Raw genomic sequence first — 25,688 nt, 5'->3', positions numbered from 1 at the left:
AATTCTTGTGTGCATCTTCTATTGCCGTTATGGAGGTTAATATTAAAATCACCCATTACATGTACATTTAACTTTGGGAGTTTACCCATAATTACTTGTAGCTCAGCGAGAAACTCGTCAATGTCTCCACTAGGGGGTCTATAGATTACTCCTACGTTTATAGTTTTAGATTCTTGATGAATAGTCACAAAGAGGCTTTCTAAATTACTGGTGACGTTTGATACATCTACATTAACGACTGCATTAAAAGCATTGTGAACATAAACTGCAACGCCCGTTCCTTTCGATTTGTTATGCATTGTAGTCTGGTAGAAACTATTGAATCCATTAATAGGGTAAACGGAACTCTCTTCTGGGCTAATATTGGTTTCGGCAAGGCCTATGATAGGGAAATTGTGTTTGAGGCACTCTAATTCAGATATGAGATGGTCGAAGTTGCTTTTATTGCCGTCGATATTCAGGAAGAAAGAGCCACCATTTTTATGAAGATCGGCACTAAGTTCGTTATTAAATTTGTTGGTGGAGTAAGGCTTACAATATTCTAGAACTTGTGACATTTTCAGAATCAAGGGGTCGTTGTTATTGTTATCCGACTTACTAATCATATCTTTAAACGGGTTGTACTGTTTAAGGATTAGCGCTTTGCACTGATTACAAAAGTAATTTGAGTTGATCACGGTTGCTTCAGAGTTTTTGAAACATTTTTCATGTATAATGCAATTACATTTAAAACATTCAACAAATTTTTGACCTAAACATAAGCTCTTAAGGCAGTGACTGCATTTTTCCTTATTTGAGAAAGTTACCATACCTGGTAACTGTACCCGCCTCCTCCTCTGGCAACTGAACTGAAGGGTCTTTCCGTCAGCTCTGCTAGTCGGTCCTCTTCGTTTATCAACTCCTCGGTGGAGCCTGGAAAATATGGTTTGTTTAATTAGGCCAGCAAGGACCCTAGCACCTAGTTCGTTAAGGTGAAGCGTGTCAGGCCTGTTTTGTCGATCAACTGTCTTGGACAATTGATGGACCAACATGCCATAATGATCAGCAAAGCCATTAAAACCTTGCACACTCTGAACACCAGAACTCATAGATGTAAGACCGTTCGTCAGCAGTTCATTAAACAAGTTAACTTTTCTATTCAAATCAGCAATTTTAGTAGGAAGCAGCGGGCAAACATAAACAAAACATTTAGGGTTCAGCAGCTTAATTTCTTTTATTTTTGTTAACAGCGAACTACATACACTTCTGACGTTACTTTGAGGTTGCTTTATATCATTTATCCCGCACATGATAACAACATTGCTGTAGGATTGACAGCTGTAAGGGTCAATGTTGTTGATTATAGGCGCCCATTCTTTAAGGCCAGGCATGAGTTCACCAAATGTATTACGTTTATTAGTCCCAAACTTGAGCATTCCTGTATTTGAATCTCCTATCAAGATTGTAGAGTTTTTGTTCTTCCAGTTAACTGATCTGAACGTGAGGCTATATCTGATGTCCTGGGTGACGTTACCTTCTGGAATTGAATGAGTGAAAAAGTCTTGTGATTTTCTTGTCATATGATAGAGTGATCGGTGGGTGGATGTTAGGTCAGACTTGACACCAGACTTTTTGTCAAGGAACTGGATGGAGCATTCTTGGCCGAGGGACAGTGTGAAAATGGATGATTCGACATCTATACTAGTGGGCTCGTCGTCTGAGTGGCTGGGAAGTGAACTATTAGGGCCTTCGTACCTATTTATGAGACATGAATTGATGACAGGAGGTGAAGGATGCCTCTCAGGATGTGACTTGAAGGTGGGGTGCTGTTCGTAGAATAATTCCTTTTGTAGGACATTGATTTTCTCCAGTATCGGCTGAAGCACCAGGGGGATTGGGGTTGCATCGGCACCAGATTTGGAACCTGTATACGTGTAAGGAGCTCCGAATGCAACAGTTGAGCGGCCTGATTCAGACACAAATGACAATGACTCTAGTGATGTGGTGATATTTGAGGCTGTATCTTCATTGATGAATTCTAGTTTGAGGTCGGTGAAGCTTTTCTGATTGTGCTCTATGGTAGTTGTGGGTTCAGGGACAACTGTGGGTGGGTGGGTGAGTGGGTGGGTGGGTGGTGTGACACGACTAGGATGGACCCAGGGCTGAGAGCTTGATGGTGCTTGGGTGATTTGAGGGCTGCTTGAGGAGGCAGTTGATTTCTTAAGGTCATCCATACTAGACTGAAGCTCAGTGATCTGATTTTTCATAGTTTTAAGTTTCTCATCAACCTGACCTTCTTGGAGGGTCCGATGTTGAATATGTAGCTCAATGTCTCCTAGCTTGAGTATTCTCTCAGAAATGGTCTTGGTGGTAGCTCCGAGATCGTTTGTGTTGGATATCAGCGAAGTTAGTTTCTCCTCCATTTTCATGACAGTTTCTTCAAGATCAATGTTTTTATTCCTCAGATTAGACATATTGAGAAGTAAAGTCTCGATCTGTTGGTTGTTACGGATGGTCACGCCAGGGGCACTGAAACAAAGCGGACAGAGCCAATCCTCTATCTGTGTAACAAACTGTTCGGAAATACCTTTTAGATTACAACAATTGCTGTGCCAGGTTTGAGGGCAAGAGGTACAATCAATAATCCATGAGGTTTTATCACTAGTTCCACAGGGACATTTATCATACCTGATGTCCGGTTTCGAGGTTTCTCCTGATTTGGTGGCTTTCTTCGGGGCCTTTTTGGCTGGGTCCTTTGCTATATCCTTTGCTGTACGGTTGGGGGTTGCTGCGGTCTTGGTGCGTGACTGAGGTGTCCAAACGAGGATTGGACACCCTACAACATGATTTCACAAAGATCATGCAAGCGCTTACATTCAAACCTTTGAGTAGAATAAGAAGCTTTATATCACGATTAGATATTTCCAAATACTATTACTATTTCTATTTTCAAGCACCAGCCACCAGATAATAATTTGAGGGCATCCAGGGACGCCTAGACACCCTCAATAGCCACCTCTGAAATCAAGCACGATTTACACGATTTTACACGATTAGAAAATTTATTTGTTATACTGGAATAATAACAATTTTAAAATATAAAATAAATCACTTCCCTCTGAAGTAGAACAGATGATGGGAGAGCTTCAAACATGGCGATGGAGGGAAGCGGTGTCTCACCGCTGGGAGGTAAATTAATACCCGTATCGCGATGGTAAAATTTTATGATATGAGATCTCAAGTAAAAAATAACACAAAAAATAAAAAAAATGAAATTGATACATTCGAGAAGATATCGTGATTACATGGTAGCCATCCATGATCCCCATTTAGCCCTAGGTTTTGTATATGAAGCAAATGGTTCTTAAATCTCTTTTTAAATAGTGAAATTGACAAAATATGATACGGTACATCATGATCAAGGAGATAATTTAAAATTTTGGATGCATTAAAAACAAAATTACTATTCTTGGTCTTAGACATTGAGAATTTAGGATATAGAAGTCTGCATGATCTACTTGACTTGCTAAACCGGCGATAAACATCAACAGGAATTTGTTCTTTAAGTAGCCTCATTGCAATACATCCAGTAAAGTATGTAAATAAGTTAAACAAGGTTAATAATTTCAAACGAAAGAACATTGGTTTCGTATGTTGAAACTTGTGATCAATCTTTATTGTTTTTCTACTCACAATACGAATACATTTTTTCTGCAACACAAACAGTTTTTGCAGCAAAGGATGGTGAAAAACAGCACCCCACAGTGGTATACAATACATTAAATATGGTTGAACAAGTGAAATATATACTTGTCTTAACACTTTGGCTGGCACTATAGAACTTATGGAGTAGAGTGATCCGCAAGATTTTGAAACTTGCGTTATTACATTGGTAATATGATCATTCCACGTTAAATTAGAATTAATAATGACTCCCAAAAATTTACACTTATTCACTTGATTAAACTGGTTGTTAAGCATTCCAACAAACTTTTGATTCTTAGGAACTTTACTACTTCCGAATTCCATAAAACAGCATTTTTCAAAATTAATGATTAACCTATTTAAGCAGCAATAGTCGTGAATCTTTGATAATACCTCATTAGCATTTTTGTAGAGTAAATTTCGGTCTTTATTTTGAAGAAAAAGGTTTAAATCATCTGCAAAGAGGATAAATTTAGCTAACTCACAAATATTTGCCAAATCATTGATAAAAATAATGAAGAGCAGGGGGCCTAACACTGACCCCTGTGGAATACCACAGGTTATTTTCAAGAGACAACTTTCGAATCCCCCATATAATAGCTAACATACTGAAACCGATCTGATAAATAACTGTTTAATAATTTAATGACATTTCCTCGAATACCATAGTTCTCCAGCTTTTCTAACAAGATATTATGCCGCACTGTATCGAAAGCTTTGGAAAAATCTATAAATATACCTAATGTAAAATTCTTATTATCGATAGCATCATGAAGATTTTCTACTGCTGAAACAAGTGCATGAAAGGTTGAGTGCTTACTGCAGAAACCAAACTGATTATCACAGAAAAGATTGTGCTTATTAAAGAAATCAGATACGTTTTTATGTATTAACTTCTCGAAAATCTTAGCAAAAAAAGGTAACATTGAAATAGGACGATAATTGCTTATATCAGAAATAGATCCTTTATTCTTATACAAAGGAATTATTTTTGCTGCTTTTAATTCTTTCGGAAAATAACCTTCATTTGCACATTTATTAAAAATATCAGCCAGTAAAGGACTTAAAGTGGTAGCTAAAAGTTTGAGGACCCTAGGAGAATAATACGTACCCTTGCTATTATTAAGCTTACTTATAACAAGCTAAATGGTACAATGGGTAAGCAGGCTGATTTTGGAGAGGGCAGACCGTAAGGATTATGCAACCACCAGGGCTACCTCTATCACTATTCTTGGTTGACCAGCTTGTGTTGTTTTGTATTGTTCTATTTAAGCAATCCAAGTCACCACACTAAAAACTCAGTCGAATAAATATACCAATGGCTGATAATAATATCTATTAAGTTAGGGATAAAATTTCCGTGTCTAAAGTATGGTTTGGAATACGGTGGGAACAATGGAGCCTCGGTAGACAGGGTTTTGATTGTTCACATGTTAATTCCTGATTTGGGGAAGGAAGTGGCGGCAGTAAGTTGGGGTTTGTGGTAAATCGGGATGTGGACACATCAGGTGTCATGGCGAACAAACTTTTGATATAATGTTTAAGAGTATAATGTCCCCATCATTCCCTAGTTTTATGGACTGGCGATGGGTTTTCCAGTGGATTCCATGTGCCTGGGTTTTCCCTTCTCTCCAGCCTCCACAGAAAGGACGTGGACATGGCCTAGCTGCTCCCCTCCTGGATGGGACTGAAGACGACAATGTGCTCTATGCTCTTGGTAAGTGTTTAATAGATCTGATAATGTGCTCAGTGTTTTTAATTCATGTACAATGTAGACAAAAATAAATATCCAGGTAATTTGACAAATCTGTAATCTATTTACATAATTCGTTTTAACTTGTACATTGCCTGATCTGTATATAAGTGGGAACATGTATAATTCATTCAAACCGCTATATACCGTGCCTCTCTATACCGGGTCACAAGATGACAAATTTTAATAATGCAGCTGATAGGTTTCACAACCTCTGCATTGGTCATTGTAACATTCAAGGAGGGCTTCTCAATTTAGCTAAAAGTAATGAACTTTCCCAACTTATTAGAGATCATAAATTAGACATACTTTCCCTAAATGAGATGAATCTTAATGATACTATTGACACAGACACCATAAATATTCCTTCCTCCTTCAACCTTATGCGATGCGACAGGCCAAACAGTTCTAGGGGTGGTTGTGGCTTAATGATAAACAAAAAACTAGCTTACACAGAATTAGTTATGGATAGTAAGCTTGATAACATTGAAGCATTATGGGTGAAGCTTAAGAATAGCAAGATCAATGTTTGCTGCTTCTATCGCTCTGGAAATTATTGCAGTGTTGATAACTTTATTGAATACATTCATTTTTGCATGAAAAAATTGAATGGGAAAAAGGTTATCTGGATTGGGGATATAAACATTGACCAGAATAATATCTCATCCACCCAGTACAAACAATTAGATATGACCTTGAGATGTTACAATCTAGTTCAAACCATTCAAGGGATAACTAGAGTTGCTAAACGTGGAGACAATGTTACCCAGACTACTATTGATGTAATATTCACTAACTGTTATGCAGATTTTGTCCAATCTTCTGTTCTTGATGAACGTATTGGAGATCATCAAGCTATTATGTGTGAGATAGATTGTAAAGTACCTATAGCTCCTAAATTTGAGAAGGTTGAAATTAGAAATCATTGTAAACGTAATGTTAAACAATTCTTAGACTATCTAGACACCTGTTCTGATTACAGTCCACTATTGGAAAGTACAGATGTTGAAGCTATCACAGCTGGCCTTTGTCATCATATTGAACAGGCATATGCAACCTTCTTCCCTTGCAAGACCATAGAAAGGCATGAAAAGTTCATACATAAACCTTCTACTGAACTTTTATATGCCATTAATCATACACATTTTCTTCTAAAGAAATTCCGTAAAAAGAAGGATAAGAGAGACAATGGAAATTGCAATAAATGTGGTACATGTAGCAAATGTATAAAGTGTAATGAGGCCTGGGATTGCTACAAGATTCAGAGAAATATTAGAAATAAATTAGCTAAAACCTGCAAAAAGGCTAATGTAATCGATGATCTACAAGTTAAAAGTGCCAAGAATGATCTTAAAGGGATATGGAAAACTATCAAACTGGCATCAAATATGACCCCTGGTACAACTAATTGTCAAACTATCAATGAGAATGATCCTGAGCTATTTAACTTTCATTTTGCAAATGTTGGATCAAGATTACAAAATCAGGCCCCCAATATTGAAAGAGTTAGTTTTACAGATTTTTTACCTCCTAGAACTTCTAATATCTCATTTGATAGATTCCAAGAAATAAATGAAACTGATATCCTAATGTATGTCGAAACGCTCAAGAATGACAAGGCCTCATATGACAATGTGCCTCTATTTTTACTTAAGCAAGCTGTACCACACATAGTTGAGCCACTGACCCACATTGTCAATCTGAGCCTTAATACAGGTGTTGTACCAACCCTTTGTAAAAAAGCTAGAGTAACTCCCATCCATAAGGCAGGAATGAAAGATGATCCTAATAATTACAGGCCAATATCCATCCTTCCACTTGTAGGAAAACTTATAGAACACTTTGTCGGCAAGCAACTCACTGATTACATGGAAGAGAACAAACTTTTCATCCGGCATCAATATGGCTTTCGGAAAAATCACTCCACAACTTATCTGATGTACGATCTGATGGACGAAATATATATGAGTAAATCTAAGTCTTATAAACCAGGAATCATCTTTCTTGATCTTAAGAAGGCCTTTGACACAGTGAATCATGAAATATTGCTTCAAAAATTGGCATATTATGGAATTGGTGGCATTGCTTTAACCTGGTTTAAGAACTTCTTATCTTGTAGATATCAATGCACTAGGATCAATGGCAATCTAAGCTCATTTTTAGAAGTTCTGAGTGGTGTACCACAAGGAAGCATCATTGGGCCTATATTATTTAGTATCTTCATAAATGACATCATTTATGCCTGTAACCTATCTAAGCCCTTTCTATTTGCAGATGATGGTGCACTATTCTTTGATCAAACCTGCAGAAGCACATTTATAAACATGAAAATAGAACTTATGACAATCTTTAAATGGCTCAGTGTTAATAAATTATCACTCAATGAAAAGAAGACTGAATTCCTATTGTTTGATTCTGTTGACCAACATGATGAAATAACCATTGATTGTAATGAGGTAACTTTCACAATCAAGGAGTGCAAAGAGACAAAATATCTTGGCCTCATTCTAGATAGTAAATTAAACTTCAAAAGCCATGTAGATTATATTATTAGGAAGGTCATGAAGAGAATTGGTGCCATGTATAGAAGTAAAGCACTGCTACCCATTAAATATAGGAAAATGTTTGCCAATGCACTCATGTTGCCACAATTCGATTATTTAGACACGATCTATTGTAGAGCTGGCAAGACAAAACTTGCTGAACTTGACACTCTGTACAAAAAGGTAGCCAAAATAGCTCTCAACGTTCCAAAAACAGAGAGCAGCCTTAATGTTTATAGAGACATGAAATGGTTACCACTCCATCTTAGACGACAACTCCATCTGTCAAATTATATGTTTAGAATCATCCATGACAATTGTCCTACAAACTTTATGAACAAATTTAGTTACATATCAGGAGGTAGTAGGAGCGGCGAAAGCTGCAACCTTTATGTCAATAGATCAACATCACATAAAAACTTTCAATACTTGGGGGCAAAATGTTGGAATAATGTTCCAACAGATCTACGAAATCTGCCCGATGTTAAAAGCTTTAGTGATTCGTATAAGAAACAGCTACTATCATCTATAACAACAGACGACAACTTCCTGTTTTTTCTTCTATATTAGTTACTCATATCTCTTGTACAGACTTTTTTACAAGGACATTGACAAATGATACTCACATTAGGCATTCATTATTGCATCTAAATTATTTCACTTGCATTAGGCTTAGAAATTTATTCTCTGGTCAACAGATTTCAAATGTTTAATTAATTTGTAGTATGACAGTAAGGTATATAAGAAGTTATTTAATTTTGCTTGGGCTATTATATTGACTAGGTATTGAGGTTTAATGATGATATGGAATTTGAATTCTATATAAATTTACACTATGTGGTTGGGGCATTTTGCATAGTAAATATGGTTACTACTCATATATATCATATTATTTGATTGGTATTCGATTTCTGATTATTTCTCTAGGAATGTAGTTATTATATCTCAATTTGGCTTTAGGTAGGGTGCCCCGCTAAAAGAACTGGATTCTTCCAGGAAGCATCCCGTGCACAGAGCTTGGTCTACATATATATTAAATTATTAACCATTCATTCTGTATGTGCACGAAAATTTATTTCAATCAAAAAACCTCGATATATCTGGCTTTCTATGTGGATACTCTGGTTATCACTTATCACTTCAATAGTTGAATGTATGATTTCTATATGTAGGGATAAGTGACAAAAGATTTGTCGGATGAAAGATTCGGTATATATGTAGATATTTGGATTCTGTGATTATGACTCTATTGACTGTTATATTCTTATATTGACTTAAATATTGGCTGCAAATTTCTACGACAATTGAATAGTCGCCTGATTCATTGAACACACATTGTTAACTTGTACAACCATTCTACACACATCCTTAGTCTTTCTACATACATCCTTAGTCTCCTGCATTATGTCAGTTAATGATAATATGTTAATGTGTGCTAAGTCTCAAAGCTTCCCAATTATAACGAGGCTACAGTACACAGCATGTTTTACATTTTCTCTAATGTGATACGTTAGGAGAGCCCAGTATTTTGCCTGCAGTTTGCATTAAATAGTACAGACAGGACGTTTCCTAGCACGCTGTATTTGCGTGTGTAAGCTATTTTTAGTCGCAGAAATTACAGACAGTAGTGGTTTGGTATCAAAATAGCATTGGCTAAATGCGTTGCTGATAACATTATGGTACATGTTGTGTTACATACTTTATAAACATGTAATTGTAGGTACATGTACAATGTACATCGTACCAGTTTTAAGAGAAAAAGAAACAATAATGAAAATATTTGATAAATACCACAGCCGGTTGGAGATGACTTATTCGAATTTGATAAAATTTAGCAATAAATGTGGACCGTCTCCTCAATAGTATAGTGGTGATTATTTCCGCCTGTCACGCGGACGACCAGGGTTCAATTCCTTGTCGGGGAGCTTTTAAATCTCGGTAATACAGCGCCATTCAACTTTCCGATATTTTCAAACGTGTTCGTCTTCCGACAGCTGCTTTATATCGGGCAGTACCACTAAATACAATAGCGCTTACTCACTGAATGTGGCAATATCGTCACGTCTGGTCTTATGAACTGCAAGATTGTAAGTATAACGTTAACAGTATGAGGCTAAGTTACTAAAGTTACTAAAGTTACTAACTTCTAGCTCCCTCGCCCTCACCCTTACCCTCGGGTTTCCAGGCCTATTCCTCATGTTATACGACAGAAGGAACGATATTATAGCTGTTTTCAAGGCTGGTCCCTTTTGTAACATATTTCTAATGTGTTCAATATTTAATAACTAATTTTACACAATATGAATAAAAAGCCTTGTTTACAGTTTATTGTGTTAACAGTTTTACACCTAACATTTGTAATGAATGGCGTGCACATGACTAAATATACATGTATAGTAGTAGTAAACCCGCGATGGGGTGGCATGTGCCTCAATAAAAATATTACAATCATTTATTATTATATCAATTTATCGTTAAATATTTCAAAAATATATCAATAACGTATGGTTGATCCTTCACACTTGGTAAAATATATAAAAATAAAGTTAATCTACACTAAAGAATAAATAATCTATATTATATAAATCAACAATATTAACTCCCCATCTTCTTGTAGTCATTTATCAAAGCGGTAGAAATCCAAGTAATTTTAGTACGCGGTGCGCAAGGAATTTCGTTTTAAAAAATGTGTAGGCAAGATAAGCCTAAGTGTGGCAGTGAAAATTGAAAAATAAGTTGCAGAATAAATTGCAGTGACTGACTGTCAAATGCATTATCGCAGTTCATTTATTTGACTGCACTAACGTTTAGGATTCTTACAGCTGTTATATTTTGCTAATATTTTGTTTAAAAGTTGTAAAGGACAAAGTTCTTGTCCGTCCACGAAAGGTTTTCTAGGTCAAGTTTTTGTTTGTCCTGTAAGTAACGTACAATGTTGTCCTTGTATGAATTAATAAACTTATCTTGTAACTTAGGTACGTTGAAGGGAAGGATTTTATTTATTTCGTTTATCGTGTTGTTATATAATCGTGGTCCTACGTTAGAGATGCTATAATCGGTGATCCGTAATCTGTTGAACTTAATTTCAAAATACTTTGGATTTCTCCTTTCCGTTTGTCTAAGCGGTGATTTTTCAAATATACTACAGATACTCGATGGTGCTACTCCCATATAAACCTTGTGCATCAAAGTTAGACAGCTTTTAGCAATGAGATTAGGAAGAGCTAAAATTCCTATTTTGTTGAAGATGGATTTTGTGTGAGATGGTAGTTTACGTTTTTCTTTGTCGTAAAAATAGTTATGATATTCTGAATCAGTGGCGCGAATAGCTTTCTTTTGAGCAGAGAATAAAGACTGAATGGAATTTAAAGATTTAGTACCCCAAACAGTAGCGCAGTAATACAGGTGAGATTGAATTAAACTATTGTATAGCATTTTTTGAGCTTTATTCGGAATGGAACTTTTAAGTTTCATCATTACGCCTGCATTTCTGGATATTTTAGTCTTTAACTGTTTAATGTGCTGGCTCCAGCTAAGTTTTGAGTCAATAATGACACCTAAAAAACGTTCATGTTCACTTTTCACTAGTCGCTGTCCTTCTATACTAATATTTATATCCTCTGGTAATCTGTTAGTGAATATCATGTATTTAGTTTTTCCTACATTAAGTTTAAGACCGTTGTTTTTAACCCATGTCTGTACAGTATTTAAAACTCTGTTTGCACGCATGTTCAGTTCAGTGTACGTGTCGGCAGAAACGATGATGTTTGCATCATCAGCGAAGAAAATATAACGGGCTATATCGCTTACATTTGCAAGGTCGTTTATGTAAATAATGAACAATATAGGACCAAGAATGGACCCTTGAGGAACTCCATGTTCCAATCCCATTTTTTCTGAACTGCAACCGTTGACGTGAACATACTGTTTCCGGTTAGTTAGATAAGACTCAAACCAGGATAAGCTAAGGCCTCTTACACCATAGTGCTCCAGCTTATGTAGCAGTATCTCACTATCTACTAGGTCAAACGCCTTGGAGAAGTCAAGAAGCAGTAATGCTGACACTTGCTTCCTTTCTAGAGCTTTATGTAAGTTAAACTGAGCTTCAAGCAACGCATGTTCACAACTGTGACCCGATCTAAAACCAAATTGCGACGCATATAGAATATTACGTGATTTTAGGTGCTTTACTAAACGTGCATGCATTATTTTTTCGAATATCTTTGAGAAGCAGGACAAAAGTGAGATTGGTCTGTAGTTTGTAATTTCGCTGCGCGATCCTCCTTTATGAGTTTATGGAGTGGGATAACCTTAGCAAGTTTGAGCTTTTCGGGGAATACTCCTTCGTGAAGGGAGTGTGAGATCAGGTGATTAACTACTGGAGACAGCACATTGCAAACCTTTTTAAGAGGCTGTATATTCATATCTGAAGTCGATTTGTTCTTAAGATCATGTATGATTTCAGCAATTTCGGAGGGCGAGGAGTCCTCCAGCTCCATATCAAAATCACATCGACTAGATTGGGGAAGATAATGTCCTACTGATCCTGCACCGCGAACCAGATTGTTTTCGCTCTTTAGGTTCTCAGCTATATTAGTAAAATAATCATTAAAACTGTCAGCTATATCTTGTGAGTCGGTTATAACTCTATTTTTATAGTTAATCTTACTTATTTTTCTTTTTTCTTTTGATTTCTTGTTTAATATTTGATTAATCATTTGCCATTGTAATTTGCTATTGCTCGCATGCTTTTTAAAATATGATGCGTAATACTTCTTTTTCGCAATATCTACTTGTTTTTCAACAAACTTTTTCATATGCTTATAAGTTTTTTCATTTTTTTCAGTAGGCTCTTTAACAAAGGATTTATATAATTGGTTCTTTCGATTGCATGCACATTGAAGCCAATCTAATATCCACGGTTTAGAGTTTTTTCTGTGGTTTGATTTTTTCTTTTTAACTGGAAAACACTCATTATAGACTTCTTCATATTTAGTGTGAAAAGCTTCAAATTTTGTATTTGTCCCGTCAACGTTGTGTAAAAAATTCCAATCAATAGACGCTATTTTCTCCTCAAAACGAGCGATTTTCTCTTCATTTATTTCTCGGTTTGATGATTCACAAGTTTCATTTTTCAATTTATTTCCTATTCTATTAGTGTCGAGAAGTATGCCGGTAAATGTGGCAAGGTGATCAGATAGCGATTCAGTTATAATGCCTGACTTTGTTATAGCATGGCATTGGTTTACGAAAATGTGATCAATAAGTGTAGCACTGTGACAAGTAATACGAGTTGGTCGTGATATCGTTGGTGCGAATCCATACTCTGCAAAAATATCAACATATTTAGTAGTATGGTCATTTACGCCGTATTCTAATAGATTAATATTGGTATCACCTAGAAATAATACGTTTTTGTTGCTATGTCGCGCCAAATCTTTTAGGGTGTTTTCCAATTTTTCTAAGTAACTGGGGACATTACCACTGGGAGACCGATACATATTGCATAGTATGATGTTTTTGTGGCCATTTTGAGCTATCTCTATTAACTGAAATTCGCCAACGTTTGGATCATCTCTATAAGATAATTCAGATCGTGCAGTGACATCAGATAATTCACAGATATTCTTGTTTACATAGGTTACTAGACCACCGCCCTTACCAGAGTCCCTTGCGGGAGCCTGAATAAAGGGGGGATGAAAGCCTTCTAACTCTAATTCTTTTCCTTGAAAAGCCATATTTTCAACCGTGCAGTTTGTTTCGTTGAAACACAGAACATCAAATTTTAGGTGCTGTTCAATTTCATCACGTATATTAGAGATTGCTTTGCTCAAAGATCGAATATTAAGAGATTGTACTTTAAATTCATAAGGCCTACTCGTGTTGATTTGCCGTGGTTCGTAGTATTTACAGCTATTTAGTACATCTGAGCAGTTATCCCACGGATTAAAGTTTAAGTCATTGTTTTCTTCAAAAGTATTACCTATATAATTAGAGTCATGGTTTCTATGGTATGGGTTAAATTTTGCGCTATTCTCGTAATTACCGTACTATCACTATTACATCAATATCTCCGTATCGCGGGTTTATATTGTGTTGATGGTACACTACTGTTCCTGGATCATGTTGAGTCATTCATTAAATTTAAACCACTTAACTTTTTAATTGCTATGACTAAAAATACGATGTAAATGTCTGCTACGAGAGGATGAAACAGAGATATAGTAGCTAATAGCTATAGTGGGTTGGGTAAAGGGTATTGCTAATCCTGGATCTTAAAGGGCGTTCAATTTAATTCAATTTAGGTTAATCAATGATACATTTTCGTATAGTACAAGGTATAACTCTGCTGTCCCAACTCCCAGATAATAAAATGGCAGGCACTAATATTCTCTTTCAATAATATTGTATGGGTGTATGCATGTGAATTATGTTTCGAGTTTTTCACATGTGATAAAATATACTATAATATTATGTTTCAAGTCTAGTCCTGTCTGAACTTAAACTGCTAAAACTACATCTATTCTGATGTTTGAAGTAACTAAAATTTTTACAATGTACAATGTACACTAGCTGTACAGTGTACATTGTATAATAATTACCAGCGACACGCAACAATGAGTTCTGATGTACGATTAATTAAACAAGCTGCCGTATTTTTTGTACAGTTCTAGCAAAGAAAGTGTAACTTCTTATCTGACACCGTGACACCTAGTGTGTAATGTTGTCTTACTGCGTACCTGATAGTTGTAACGTAATATCGCTTGTAACTAGACATATCAAGGCTTCACTTGTCTTATAAAACTCGAAACACATGTCACATACCGTCAGCCGGTCAGCCGTGTTTTAAGTAACTACCCACACGTACGTTAAGACACACTGTACATTTTACAAACATATCTTATTCTTAATAACTCAGTAATAAGCAGCCTGACAGATTTGTTGAGGCGCGTAATTGGAGATAATTCGGTTGCAGAAAAGACCCCCAAGGTTAAGCATGCATTCTAGAAAAGATCCATGTAAGTTCCATGAACCAAACTAAGTTTGTGACCCCCCCCGGCCCCCTTAACCCACTTAACCTGACAATAACCCTCAGGTGAAATAAAGATGCCTCTCTCAAAAGAGCAGCTCCAACAGCTGCACTACGCCACACGCTCCCACCAAACCGAACTGATGACTGTTGCGGCGCAGTTCCTTGCCCACTACGCAGATGTGCTGCCTATGAACAGTCCTGTCTCCGTTGAGGCTCTGGAGTGCACGCTGGCTCTTATGGACCTCGACACTATCGAGGTATGGATATTTGGTTCTGTTTATTCAATTATTATTGCATGAAAAATCCAGTGTTGTATAAAATAGTGCCATATTTATTTCAAATAAATCATGGTTTTAAATGATATTAAATATCTGGGTGACTTACATCATATTCATATTTATTCCATTTTATATTTAACAGAAAATAGTGGAGAGATCAACTGATTCACCATATCTCGTGAGAACCTAATGCTAATATACAAGCACTTTGTCGCATTATTGTAGAAAATCAGTCAGAACTGAGAAGCTAATAAATAGTTATAGTGCTCTCTCTCTCTCTCTCTCTCTCTCTCTCTCTCTCTCTCTCTCTCTCTTTCTCTCTCTCTAGTAGTTTAAAGAACTTAGCATATTCTACAGTCTAGTTCTATAGACCTTACAACATTGTACAACATCTGTATTTCTCTAAAGAGCACTCGTAAAAGCACACATGACGGCGCTATCATTTGTAAATTAACCAGCTTTACAGAGTAGTCTGCTGTGCTAGAGTGTAGAACAAAGCTTTTTACTGTGTCAGCTTGTCTACTTGCACAGTCGACTACTTAGTCTAGGTTACATTCAGTTACTTACAATACCTTACAATACCTTACTTACAAAACCTTACTTACAATACCTTACTTACAATACCTTACTTACAATACCTTACTTACAATACCTTACAATACCTTACTTACAATACCTTTCTTACAATACCTTACAATACCTTACTTACAATACCTTACTTACAATACTTTATAATTACAATACCTTACTTACAATACTTTATAATTACAATACCTAACTTACAATACCTAACTTACAATACCTTACTTACAATACCTTACTTACAATACCTTAAAATACCTTACTTACAATACTTTATAATTACAATACCTTACTTACAATACCTTACTTACAATACTTTATAATTACAATACCTAACTTACAATACCTTACTTACAATACCTTACTTACAATACCTTACTTACAATACCTTACTTACAATACCTTACAATACCTTACTTACAAAACCTTACTTACAATACTTTATAATTACAATACCTTACTTACAATACCTTACTTACAATACCTTACTTACAATACCTTACTTACAATACCTTACTTACAATACCTTACTTACAATACCTTACTTACAATACCTTACTTACAATACCTTACTTACAATACCTAATACCTTACTTACAATACCTTACTTACAATACCTTACTTACAATACCTTACTTACAATACCTTACTTACAATACCTTACTTACAATACCTTACTTACAATACCTTACTTACAATACCTTACTTACAATACCTTACTTACAATACCTTACTTACAATACCTTACTTACAATGGCACAATAACAAATCTCAATAGCTACTAGTTAGGTTACTTACAGTAATAATATTATTGTCTAGAATCAAAAAAGCTTAAATAAATTTGTTATATATCCTCACTCCTCAGCTCTTTTCTTAGCTAATAGTCTTACTTTCAATTCCTTGTAGCTGTATCTCCTTACATATCTCTCTTTGAACTGCATGTCTGATAATATGGAGTATAGCGTGTATTGCTAAGTATTGTTAGTTTGTATACACCATATTAGATGAGAAACAGAAAGAGAGCCAGTAATGAAACCGCACAATTCTCAAAAATTATACATTTTATGAGAAAATGAGATGGATAACCTAGGGTGATGATAATAAGTTCCCCTTCATTTGGAAACTGGTGTCTATAATATTAATCTAACTAATCCCTCTCCCAGGTACTAATCCCGGCGAGTTCGGCAGTGTCCGTGATGAGCTCTAACGGTGACGACACCGTACGGGAGAACCTGGCAAAGCGCAGCGTGATCCGGCTGGCGGTGCGCTTACTGCGGAGTCCCAGCAACCCTGTGGTGGTTAACGCGCTTGCTATCCTCACAACTTACGCCGGATCAGCGGACAAGTACAAGATCAGTGTTGTGAGGGACGGAGCTCTGAATCCTTTGTGTGAGCTTGCGTTCAGTGAAGATAACAGGGTGAATTGATCTCACATTCTTGAAATTCTTTGTTAACTATTTTTCTTTACGTGCTTCCCATCATCCTCACAACTGTTAAATAGCCAATGTTTACTTTAACGCTGCTCCTATCCCTCCAGATACAGAAGGGCTCAGGAGGAGCAATCCTGAACCTGTCTCACATAGACACTCACTGTGAACAACTCCTGATATGCGGGGTATGTGAGAGTCTACATCACTTCCTCATCTCTGGGGATCATCATCTCCAGTTTTACGCCGCTGCCACTATCTCTAATTTGTCTGTTCAGGTAATGTCAGGAGCGATCTTGTTTTACATTTTTATTTTAATATAAAAACCTGTCTCAGTACGAAACTATTAATTATTGAAACTGGCGAACATACCCCAACATTGAGAACTATTTAAACAGTTTTGATTTTACAAATCCATGGTTAAATATTTGCAGTTGTACTTCCTGTCTAGCTTAATAACGACAGCGTAACTATAATCGAAGTCGACTACTTACTACTTAGTCATAACTGCTGATTTATTTATGTTGATTGAAATGCCAATAAAATGTAACTCGCCTAATTCAAATACTTTTAAAAGTGAGCATGGGAATCAAATTTAACTCCACTTGACAGTAAATGATCGGGATCAAGTCTAGTAACAAATACAGTTAAACCATTACACTATGTGTCGACATTAAGTGCTTCTGATTGACTTCTGATTTGATAACCCAGATATTAACCACCTTTGACAACAGTTTAACGATTCTTTTAGTAACTTATCATGCAAAGTTTCCTAAATTAAAGAGTTCAGCCAACAAAGTTTTAAAGTGAACAGCTGCTTCCTTGCGTAGTTTTTTTTCCAGATTTTATCTGAAAAATACGAAGATAAATTTCGTATATTGCAGGTGGAAGACCCAAGTGGACTGGTGAATGATGAAGGTTTGCAAAGTCTAGTAAAACTGCTGAGAAGTTCAGAGAGACTTATACAACAGTCCTGTATCGCTCTTCGTAACTTGGCGTCTCAATCAGCCATGCAGGTTCGTTATTTAGTAACCAGGATTCTTAGTAACCAGGTTGCTTAGTAACCATGTTACTTAGTAACCATGTTACTTAGTAACCATGTTACTTAGTAACCATGTTACTTAGTAACCAGGATAGTTAGTAACCAGGATACTTAGTAACCGGGGATACTTAGTAACCAGGATACTTAGTAACCAGGATATTTAGTAACCATGTTACTTAGTAACCAGGATAGTTAGTAACCGGGTTATTGAGTTGCTTAGTAATCACCCTACTAAGTTACCGGGCACTGAGTTACTATTTTTGCAAATGGTACAAAATAGTGTAAACTGTAAGCGTGTATTATAGCTGTACAACAATTATACATGTCATATTACATGATACGCTACACACAGGTCACGATTTAATTGTTTGACAGTCTTCTAGATCATGCAGATAATTCTAGATACTACTAATTATACATTATTCGATAGTGCCATCAGCCATACCTAGTACCTATGTAATAGTACATTACTTGTACTTTTACAGTGTATAAAGTCCCTGCAATTTCCTCAACTGGAATTCTCACTTACTTCTTGCTCAGCTCTCCTTTAAAACTGAAACTCCTAAACTAAACCCCTCACTAACCCCTCGTTAATCCCTCACTAACCCCTCACTAACCCCTCACTAACCCCTCTGTCCCCTCAGCTCTCCTTTAAAACTAAAACTTCTAAACTAAACCCCTCACTAACCCCTCGCTATGCCCCTCAGCTCTCCTTTAAAACTGAAACTTCTAAACTAAACCCCTCACTAACCCCTCTGTCCCCTCAGCTCTCCTTTAAAACTGAAACTTCTAAACTAAACCCCTCACTAACCCCTCACTAACCCCTCACTAACCCCTCTGTCCCCTCAGCTCTCCTTTAAAACTGAAACTCCTAAACTAAACCCCTCGCTAACCCCTCGCTAACCCCTCTGTCTCCTTAGCACCGGATAACAGACTGTGAGGTGCTGGAACCACTGTACCCACTGCTCCGGCACCACGATCCCAACATACAGACAGCAGCCCTGTCCCTTCTACACAACCTTTCAATACTGGAGGAGAACGAGGCTAAAGTTATCAACATGGGATATGTTCCTGAGGTAAGGAGGGTAAGGAGGGATAAGGAGCGGTAAACTGTAAATTGCTGAACAAATATAGACGGTTCTAAATAGATGTTTTTTACGCATTATATTCTAGAACAATGAAATCAGCTGGTGACTGTTGAAGCACATGTGTAACTTGGATTATGTATTGTGATGGTACATCCGATATACTAGACCAAACTCTGATCGGAATCTTGGGTTCAGCTATTATTCAGTCCTCTTATCAGCCGGCGTATGACTTTCAATATTGCTACTCACAGTGAAATTTCCCTCGGTCAAGGCAAATAAATAACTTTTGTGGAGCCTAACCAATCTTCTACTAACATTAAAGAGCCACCAAATTACTCTCCAGCGCTCAGATGGTTGCTGTAGTTCTGTGAACTTTTAATACATTTTCAGATACTACCATTTGTTTCCGCTCACCAGTAAATTTAACTGAGTCCGATACCATGGTAACAGTGTAAGTTGTGCAGTGTAAGATATACACGTGATGTACATTGTTCACGTGGCCGGGTACACATATGTGTACATTGCCCACTAGTCACTACCTGGTTATATTAGCCCTCTGATACGGAAATGACCTATTAACTGATACTCTGAAAGGTGCATATAGTGTACCTAATGTATCTAGTGTACCTAATGTATCTAGTGCACCTAATGTATCTAGTGCACCTAATGTATCTAGTGCACCTAATGTATCTAGTGCACCTAATGTATCTAGTGCACCTAATGTATCTAGTGCACCTAATGTATCTAGTGCACCTAATGTATCTAGTGCACCTAATGTATCTAGTGCACCTAATGTATCTAGTGCACCTAATGTATCTAGTGCACCTAATGTATCTAGTGCACCTAATGTATCTAGTGCACCTAATGTATCTAGTGCACCTAATGTATCTAGTGCACCTAATGTATCTAGTGCACCTAATGTATCTAGTACACCTAATGTATCTAGTGCACCTAATGTATCTAGTGCACCTAATGTATCTAGTGCACCTAATGTATCTAGTGCACCTAATGTATCTAGTGCACCTAGTGGGCCTTATATCGACTGCTCATATTGTTCAGTACTAATTGAAGATTTAAGATCCTCCTTAGTCGCTCATTAAATATTATCAAATTTATGTACTATAGAAGCTACGAGATTGATTGCGTGTGCGGGATGATGATAATGCTTACATTTTCTGTAACATTTTTCCTGTATCAAGATTCAAGATTATCACGTGCACTAAAAGTATCATACTGAACTGTTCTCACGATACCCAGCAACTGTATTCGTGAAACATGGTGTAATTCTATATCATAGTCCCAGTACAATTTCCTTTCAAAATTGTATTCCAATAAAAAAGTCACTTTAAAACTTGGATAGTACTCATTATTCACCTTCCATCAAAAGCTGTGTCAAATCGGTTTCTACTATCCAGGTGACTGTGCGATGAATCAGTGACTTAGTCTTAAGGCCACATATTTTGTGGAAAATAGAAAAATGTATGTAATGTACAGAGAAATGTATACTCTTTTCTACTCGTGTGATGATCATTTTTCTTCACCGAAAGGAAAAGAAGTGTGCTGTTATGTAGAGATATTTTCATTGCAACAGTTTTGCTTCATAAGATCGAATACATACATTATTGAAATTTAAGGGGGCCGGGGGGGGGGGTCTTCATCAAAATTCTCTCGAAATTGATTTTATAGTTGTTTCTGATAGAGGGGAGTGATATCTATCAGCTGCTTTTGGTCCCATGGAAAAATATTGTTCCTAGCCAAAATTATCGCCAGTCAAAGGTCAGCGCTTATGTGTAATTGTATTGCGCGAGCGATTTTCAATCGCCCACCCTGAAAATCGAGTCTAAAAATCTATCTTCTCCTACATTTTTTGAGCAATCACCCTGAAACTTTCAGGATATCTTCTATGGATCATTTAGAAGATATCTGTCGAGCCGAATTTTGAGATAGGCCTTAGAAGATTTTTTATTCAATTTTGAAAATCTTGGACCTCATTTTTTGACGATTTTTCCAGGTCCAAGATTTTCAAAATTGAATAAAACATCTTCTAAGGCCTATCTCAAAATTCGGCTCGACAGATATCATCTAAATGATCCATAGAACATATCCTGAAAGTTTCAGGGTGATTGCTCAAAAAATGTAGGAGAAGATAGATTTTTAGACTCGATTTTCTTGGCGCGCGATTGAAAATCGCTCGCGCAATACAATTACACATGAGCGCTGACCTTTGACTGGCGATAATTTTGGCTATGAACAATATTTTTCCATGGGACCAAAAGCAGCTGATAGATATCACTCCCCTCTATCAGAAACAACTATAAAATCAATTTCGAGAGAATTTTGATGAAGACCCCCCCCGGCCCCCTTAATGTATAAGTAATATAAAAGTATGTTAACTATTCCGCACACGAAAATTAAATTTGCTACATTTAATCAAAGCAAACGTTAAATTAGTCTAATCGTATCTCCTTTCAAAATACTATTATTGGGTGGGGTGTAAGTTGAAACTCTCCTTTGAAATTGTTTACAAATTCTGTAATATGAGACGTATGATGAGGGTTAGCTGACGTTTGATATGAAAGCAGTGTAGAATATAAAGATAGACGGTGATTATTGATTTTTATGTAGACAAAATAGACGTATCTCGATTCTCGAGGAGACACGCTTGTAACTCGACTCATTGACATTAGTTTAAAATGTAAGAGTATTATACCATCTGGTCAGTACATGAATACTACTTTCTTGTCAAACAAGATCTTCTAGAACATTCTATAACCTTCTGTAACTACAAACTCTCTGTAACCCTGCCTCCCCCTCCAGTTGACCCTAGTAGTCCGACAATGGCAGATCCCAGAAGGACAGCGCCACGCAGCAGCCACCCTCCGTAACCTGGCAACACCAGAGCACATCTCTACTCTGGTAACTTCAGGGGTGGTGGAGGTGTTGGTGGGCGTGGTGACCAACGCTAAAACACTCCTCCCAGTCCTGCACGAGGTAATTTTGTTATGTAAATCGGACATTTATTATATTATTATTAAGAACTTTTATCATTTATGGAACATAATTTAATGTTTCGGAAATATTCTTATATCAGTTCACTTACGCTTTTCTTAGTAACTAAAAGTCTACAATAATTTTATCTCAGAGTCACGCCGATAACTTCACGCCATTTCGGCCATTATCACAGCCTCCTTTTTCTAGAACTTGATTCTAGTAACTCTATACAAAGCGTATTTAAATACTATTAAAAGAATGTTAAACAAGTTAACTGTTACACTTTTTTGCATTCCTAAGTCATGTTTGGACCCACGCCAGTGTTGTGACCCGTATGACTCGTGTTTGGATTGTACTAATTATATAATATGATAGAATGTATGCGATGCTTCATGTCGAAGGTATCATAGAGCTTCAGTTACAACTTCTGAAGATCACTGATATCTCTATCTATAAACTAGATATACGATATCAGTTGAAACATCCTCATTGCACTCAGTTAATTACAATGTTAATTACAATGAAACAGGTGTGAAAGAAATGATCAACTTCTGACCGCACGGGACATGTGCTTGATTGGAGTTGATAGTGTGGTCAGCACATGAACTAGAGTGTTTAAACTGTGAAAATAAGTTGACTTTAACCACAGTATCTAATAACAACTAACAACAGCTTCCTAACAACAGGTGGCAGCCGTGTTAGCTGTTCTGTCACGTGACATGGAAGCTCAGTCTCGGCTCCTTCACCAACTTCCCGCTGTCTCCAACATGATGCAACTGTTTGCTCATTTTATCAGGACAAGGCAGGATATGAAACTTGTTTTCTACTCCCTGGGTGTCATCGGGGGTATCTCGTCTAATGGTGAGTGGGCTGATTTGTTACGATGTTTCTTAACAAAGGATTGCGTGAGGACTTGTGTTAATGAATAAAAAAGTATATAAATTAATAATGATCTATACAATTATTGTTTCATTCAATGTTAAAAAGGTCATGTTTTTATCCTAGATTTCTAGATTTTTACATGATGTAACAGACATTTTGCATTATTCCCATAACAGTGTGTAATTATAAGTTGTGTCACTTTTATTCTTGTATCTTTATTTATTTTTTACTGTTAACCGTGCCAAGATATTTCCAACAACTGTTCATTCCAATTTTACTGTGCTACATTTGTGCGCTATTTTTATATACACGTACAGCAACTATAAAAGCAATTATGAAAGTATGAAGTTACCCTGAAACCAAACATTAAAGTAAACAACATAAAGTATTTAAAGTATTTAACGTATTTACAAACCACAGGTACGTTACGGGATGTGGTAGTGCAGAACACTGACATAGTCTCCCAAATAACCCACTACATTACCCCGGATACTCCCAGTGACCTGATCAAGGTCGTACTCTGGACCACCGACCTTCTATATGCTCGTAAGTTACACAGTTAACTAGGTTTTTAGTTAATTAACTATATATGATTAATTAATAGGATCATTAGGTAATTGGTAAATGTGGATTCTGCTGGTGAGGCATATTTTTTTGACGCGTGACAGAAATTAACCAATCAGCTCAGACTATCTTCCAATCAAACTCCAGAATCACAGTCATGTGTGAAAAATATTCCTAGCACCTTCCTACTAGAACCCAAATCTATGATTTAATTATTAGGGAAATGGGAATTAATAATTAATTCGTTGGTGGTCATATTTTTCTGGAGAGCTATAGTTTTAAATTGGGAACCTTCTATGTCAATAGACCAGCATAACTTCATATGTCTATTGTCTAGCCATTGTTGCTTTTATGCTACCAATTTCACAACCTCAGTGATATCATAAAAAGGTTTTATACGCGCACTGTGTTTTCAAAACAAGGAAAAGTTGCTCTTCAGTAAACCCACAATATTTCAGACCCAACAATAAACGGCGGTGTAAAGAATGAGATGCTAGCCAGTGTAACTCACCTTAAAGCTCACGCATCGGACCACGACGTTATTGGAGCGTGCGACGACTTACTTGCACCCAGCTGACCTTATCACATGACCCATGTTCATATCACGTGATTACTATGCGGGAATACCGAGCTGAGGATGGAGGAGGGCACGAGGGTGCGTGGATATTGTGGACTTTGCGATTTTATACCCCAAGATATGTGAATTGTTTGCAGATAAAATGATCAAATCTATTTTAACTATTGCTTAATCATTTGTACGGATCGTTGAATGTATTATTTATTGGTTCTGCTATTTGATATATTGTACAGTCCAGGAATTTGCTTAAATAGCATGCTATCAAACGCTGCTTTGAAATAGTGTGCTACCAGAATTATTGTTTACGGCGTTTTAACTTAAAAGCTCTAATGTTTCGCGGACTTTATTGGAGTGAAAATTGAATAGAGTTTGACTTTGTAAAGACCAGCCAGATTTGATATTAACTTGAGATTTTAGCGCAGCTTGTATATTTTATACTCAGTGAGGGGAATCATCATTGGAACATTTTCCTCTCGTCCTATTTCGAGATTTGAATGCTTCTATGTTAAAGTTAAAGATTAAACCCGTGACGATCACTCGATTTGGTGTTTGTAAATCTTTAATTGTTCTGGTTTACACTTAACATCGTCACATTCTAAATTTTAGAGAATTATATATGTACGTGTTTTCCTTGGCCAACATTCTTCTATATAAATATTTAGAACATTGACCCGTGTACTAACCCTTGTCTCAAAGACTTGTCAGGTTTCTGATCGTATGTCAAATATAGTCCAACGTTAATGCAAATAGTAATCGGACACATAAAATGGAGCGATATTTGTTTGCACGCATTTAAAATGGAAATTAATTTGTGAGATGGATAAAGCTCTTCTTGTCTATAAGTTGGCATATATAAATTAAATTCTTCCATAAGTTTGCTATGAACCTGAAGTATTTTAAATCCACTGTCCCCCGTATGTCATCAGTATCAATCTGCCATTCTCTGACAGCTACAGCTCTATAAGTCTATTTATCACGGTACGTTAAAGAAACCTTGTCAAAATGAATAAGTAGCATTGGAAAATCTGGTATAATGCCAAGTTTAACATAGCTTAGTATCAAGATGGTCGCTGGCAACCTTGTCTCTGATATAATGATTAAACATTGTCTGTGATCTCGGGGGTTTTCAATTAGTTCTTTTTGTCATGCTAATCAAATCCCGACATAAGAGAAACGGGTATTCGGAGACAATAACAATAACGTGAACTGTAGCAAGCTTTATTGTACATTACAGCAGGCACGTA

The 25,688-nt window shown here is 36.5% G+C and overlaps 2 protein-coding genes across 2 annotated transcripts in view; both read left to right on the top strand.

Annotated features, from left to right (window-relative positions):
- LOC134823274 (ATP-binding cassette sub-family C member 4-like) overlaps positions 1-25,688 on the top strand; it is an 83,926-nt gene that overhangs the window by 20,444 nt on the left and 37,794 nt on the right. The gene's annotated exons all lie outside the window — the stretch shown is intronic.
- LOC134822557 (uncharacterized) lies at positions 4,453-25,057 on the top strand. Its single transcript, XM_063833667.1, has 11 exons — positions 4,453-4,603; positions 5,256-5,401; positions 15,077-15,270; positions 17,037-17,291; positions 17,411-17,578; positions 18,185-18,316; positions 19,263-19,418; positions 22,248-22,421; positions 23,108-23,282; positions 23,724-23,849; positions 24,326-25,057. The coding sequence occupies exons 2-11, from the start codon at positions 5,260-5,262 to the stop codon at positions 24,442-24,444; spliced, it is 1,641 nt and encodes a 546-aa protein (XP_063689737.1). The 5' UTR covers positions 4,453-4,603; positions 5,256-5,259; the 3' UTR covers positions 24,445-25,057.

Source organism: Bolinopsis microptera, chromosome 11, assembly GCF_026151205.1.
Source record: "Bolinopsis microptera isolate Bmic1 chromosome 11, MBARI_Bmic_1.0, whole genome shotgun sequence".
NCBI lineage: Eukaryota > Metazoa > Ctenophora > Tentaculata > Lobata > Bolinopsidae > Bolinopsis > Bolinopsis microptera.
This window is presented reverse-complemented; position numbering and strand designations above follow the sequence as displayed.

Excerpts from the sequence above, each read along its gene's own strand:
- LOC134822557 (XM_063833667.1), top strand. The coding sequence starts at position 5,260 with ATGGACTGGCGATGGGTTTTCCAGTGGATTCCATGTGCCTGGGTTTTC. Across the intron at positions 5,402-15,076 it reads CAATGTGCTCTATGCTCTTG|GTGAAATAAAGATGCCTCTC; the intron begins GTAAGTGTTTAA and ends AATAACCCTCAG. Across the intron at positions 23,850-24,325 it reads CACCGACCTTCTATATGCTC|ACCCAACAATAAACGGCGGT; the intron begins GTAAGTTACACA and ends ACAATATTTCAG.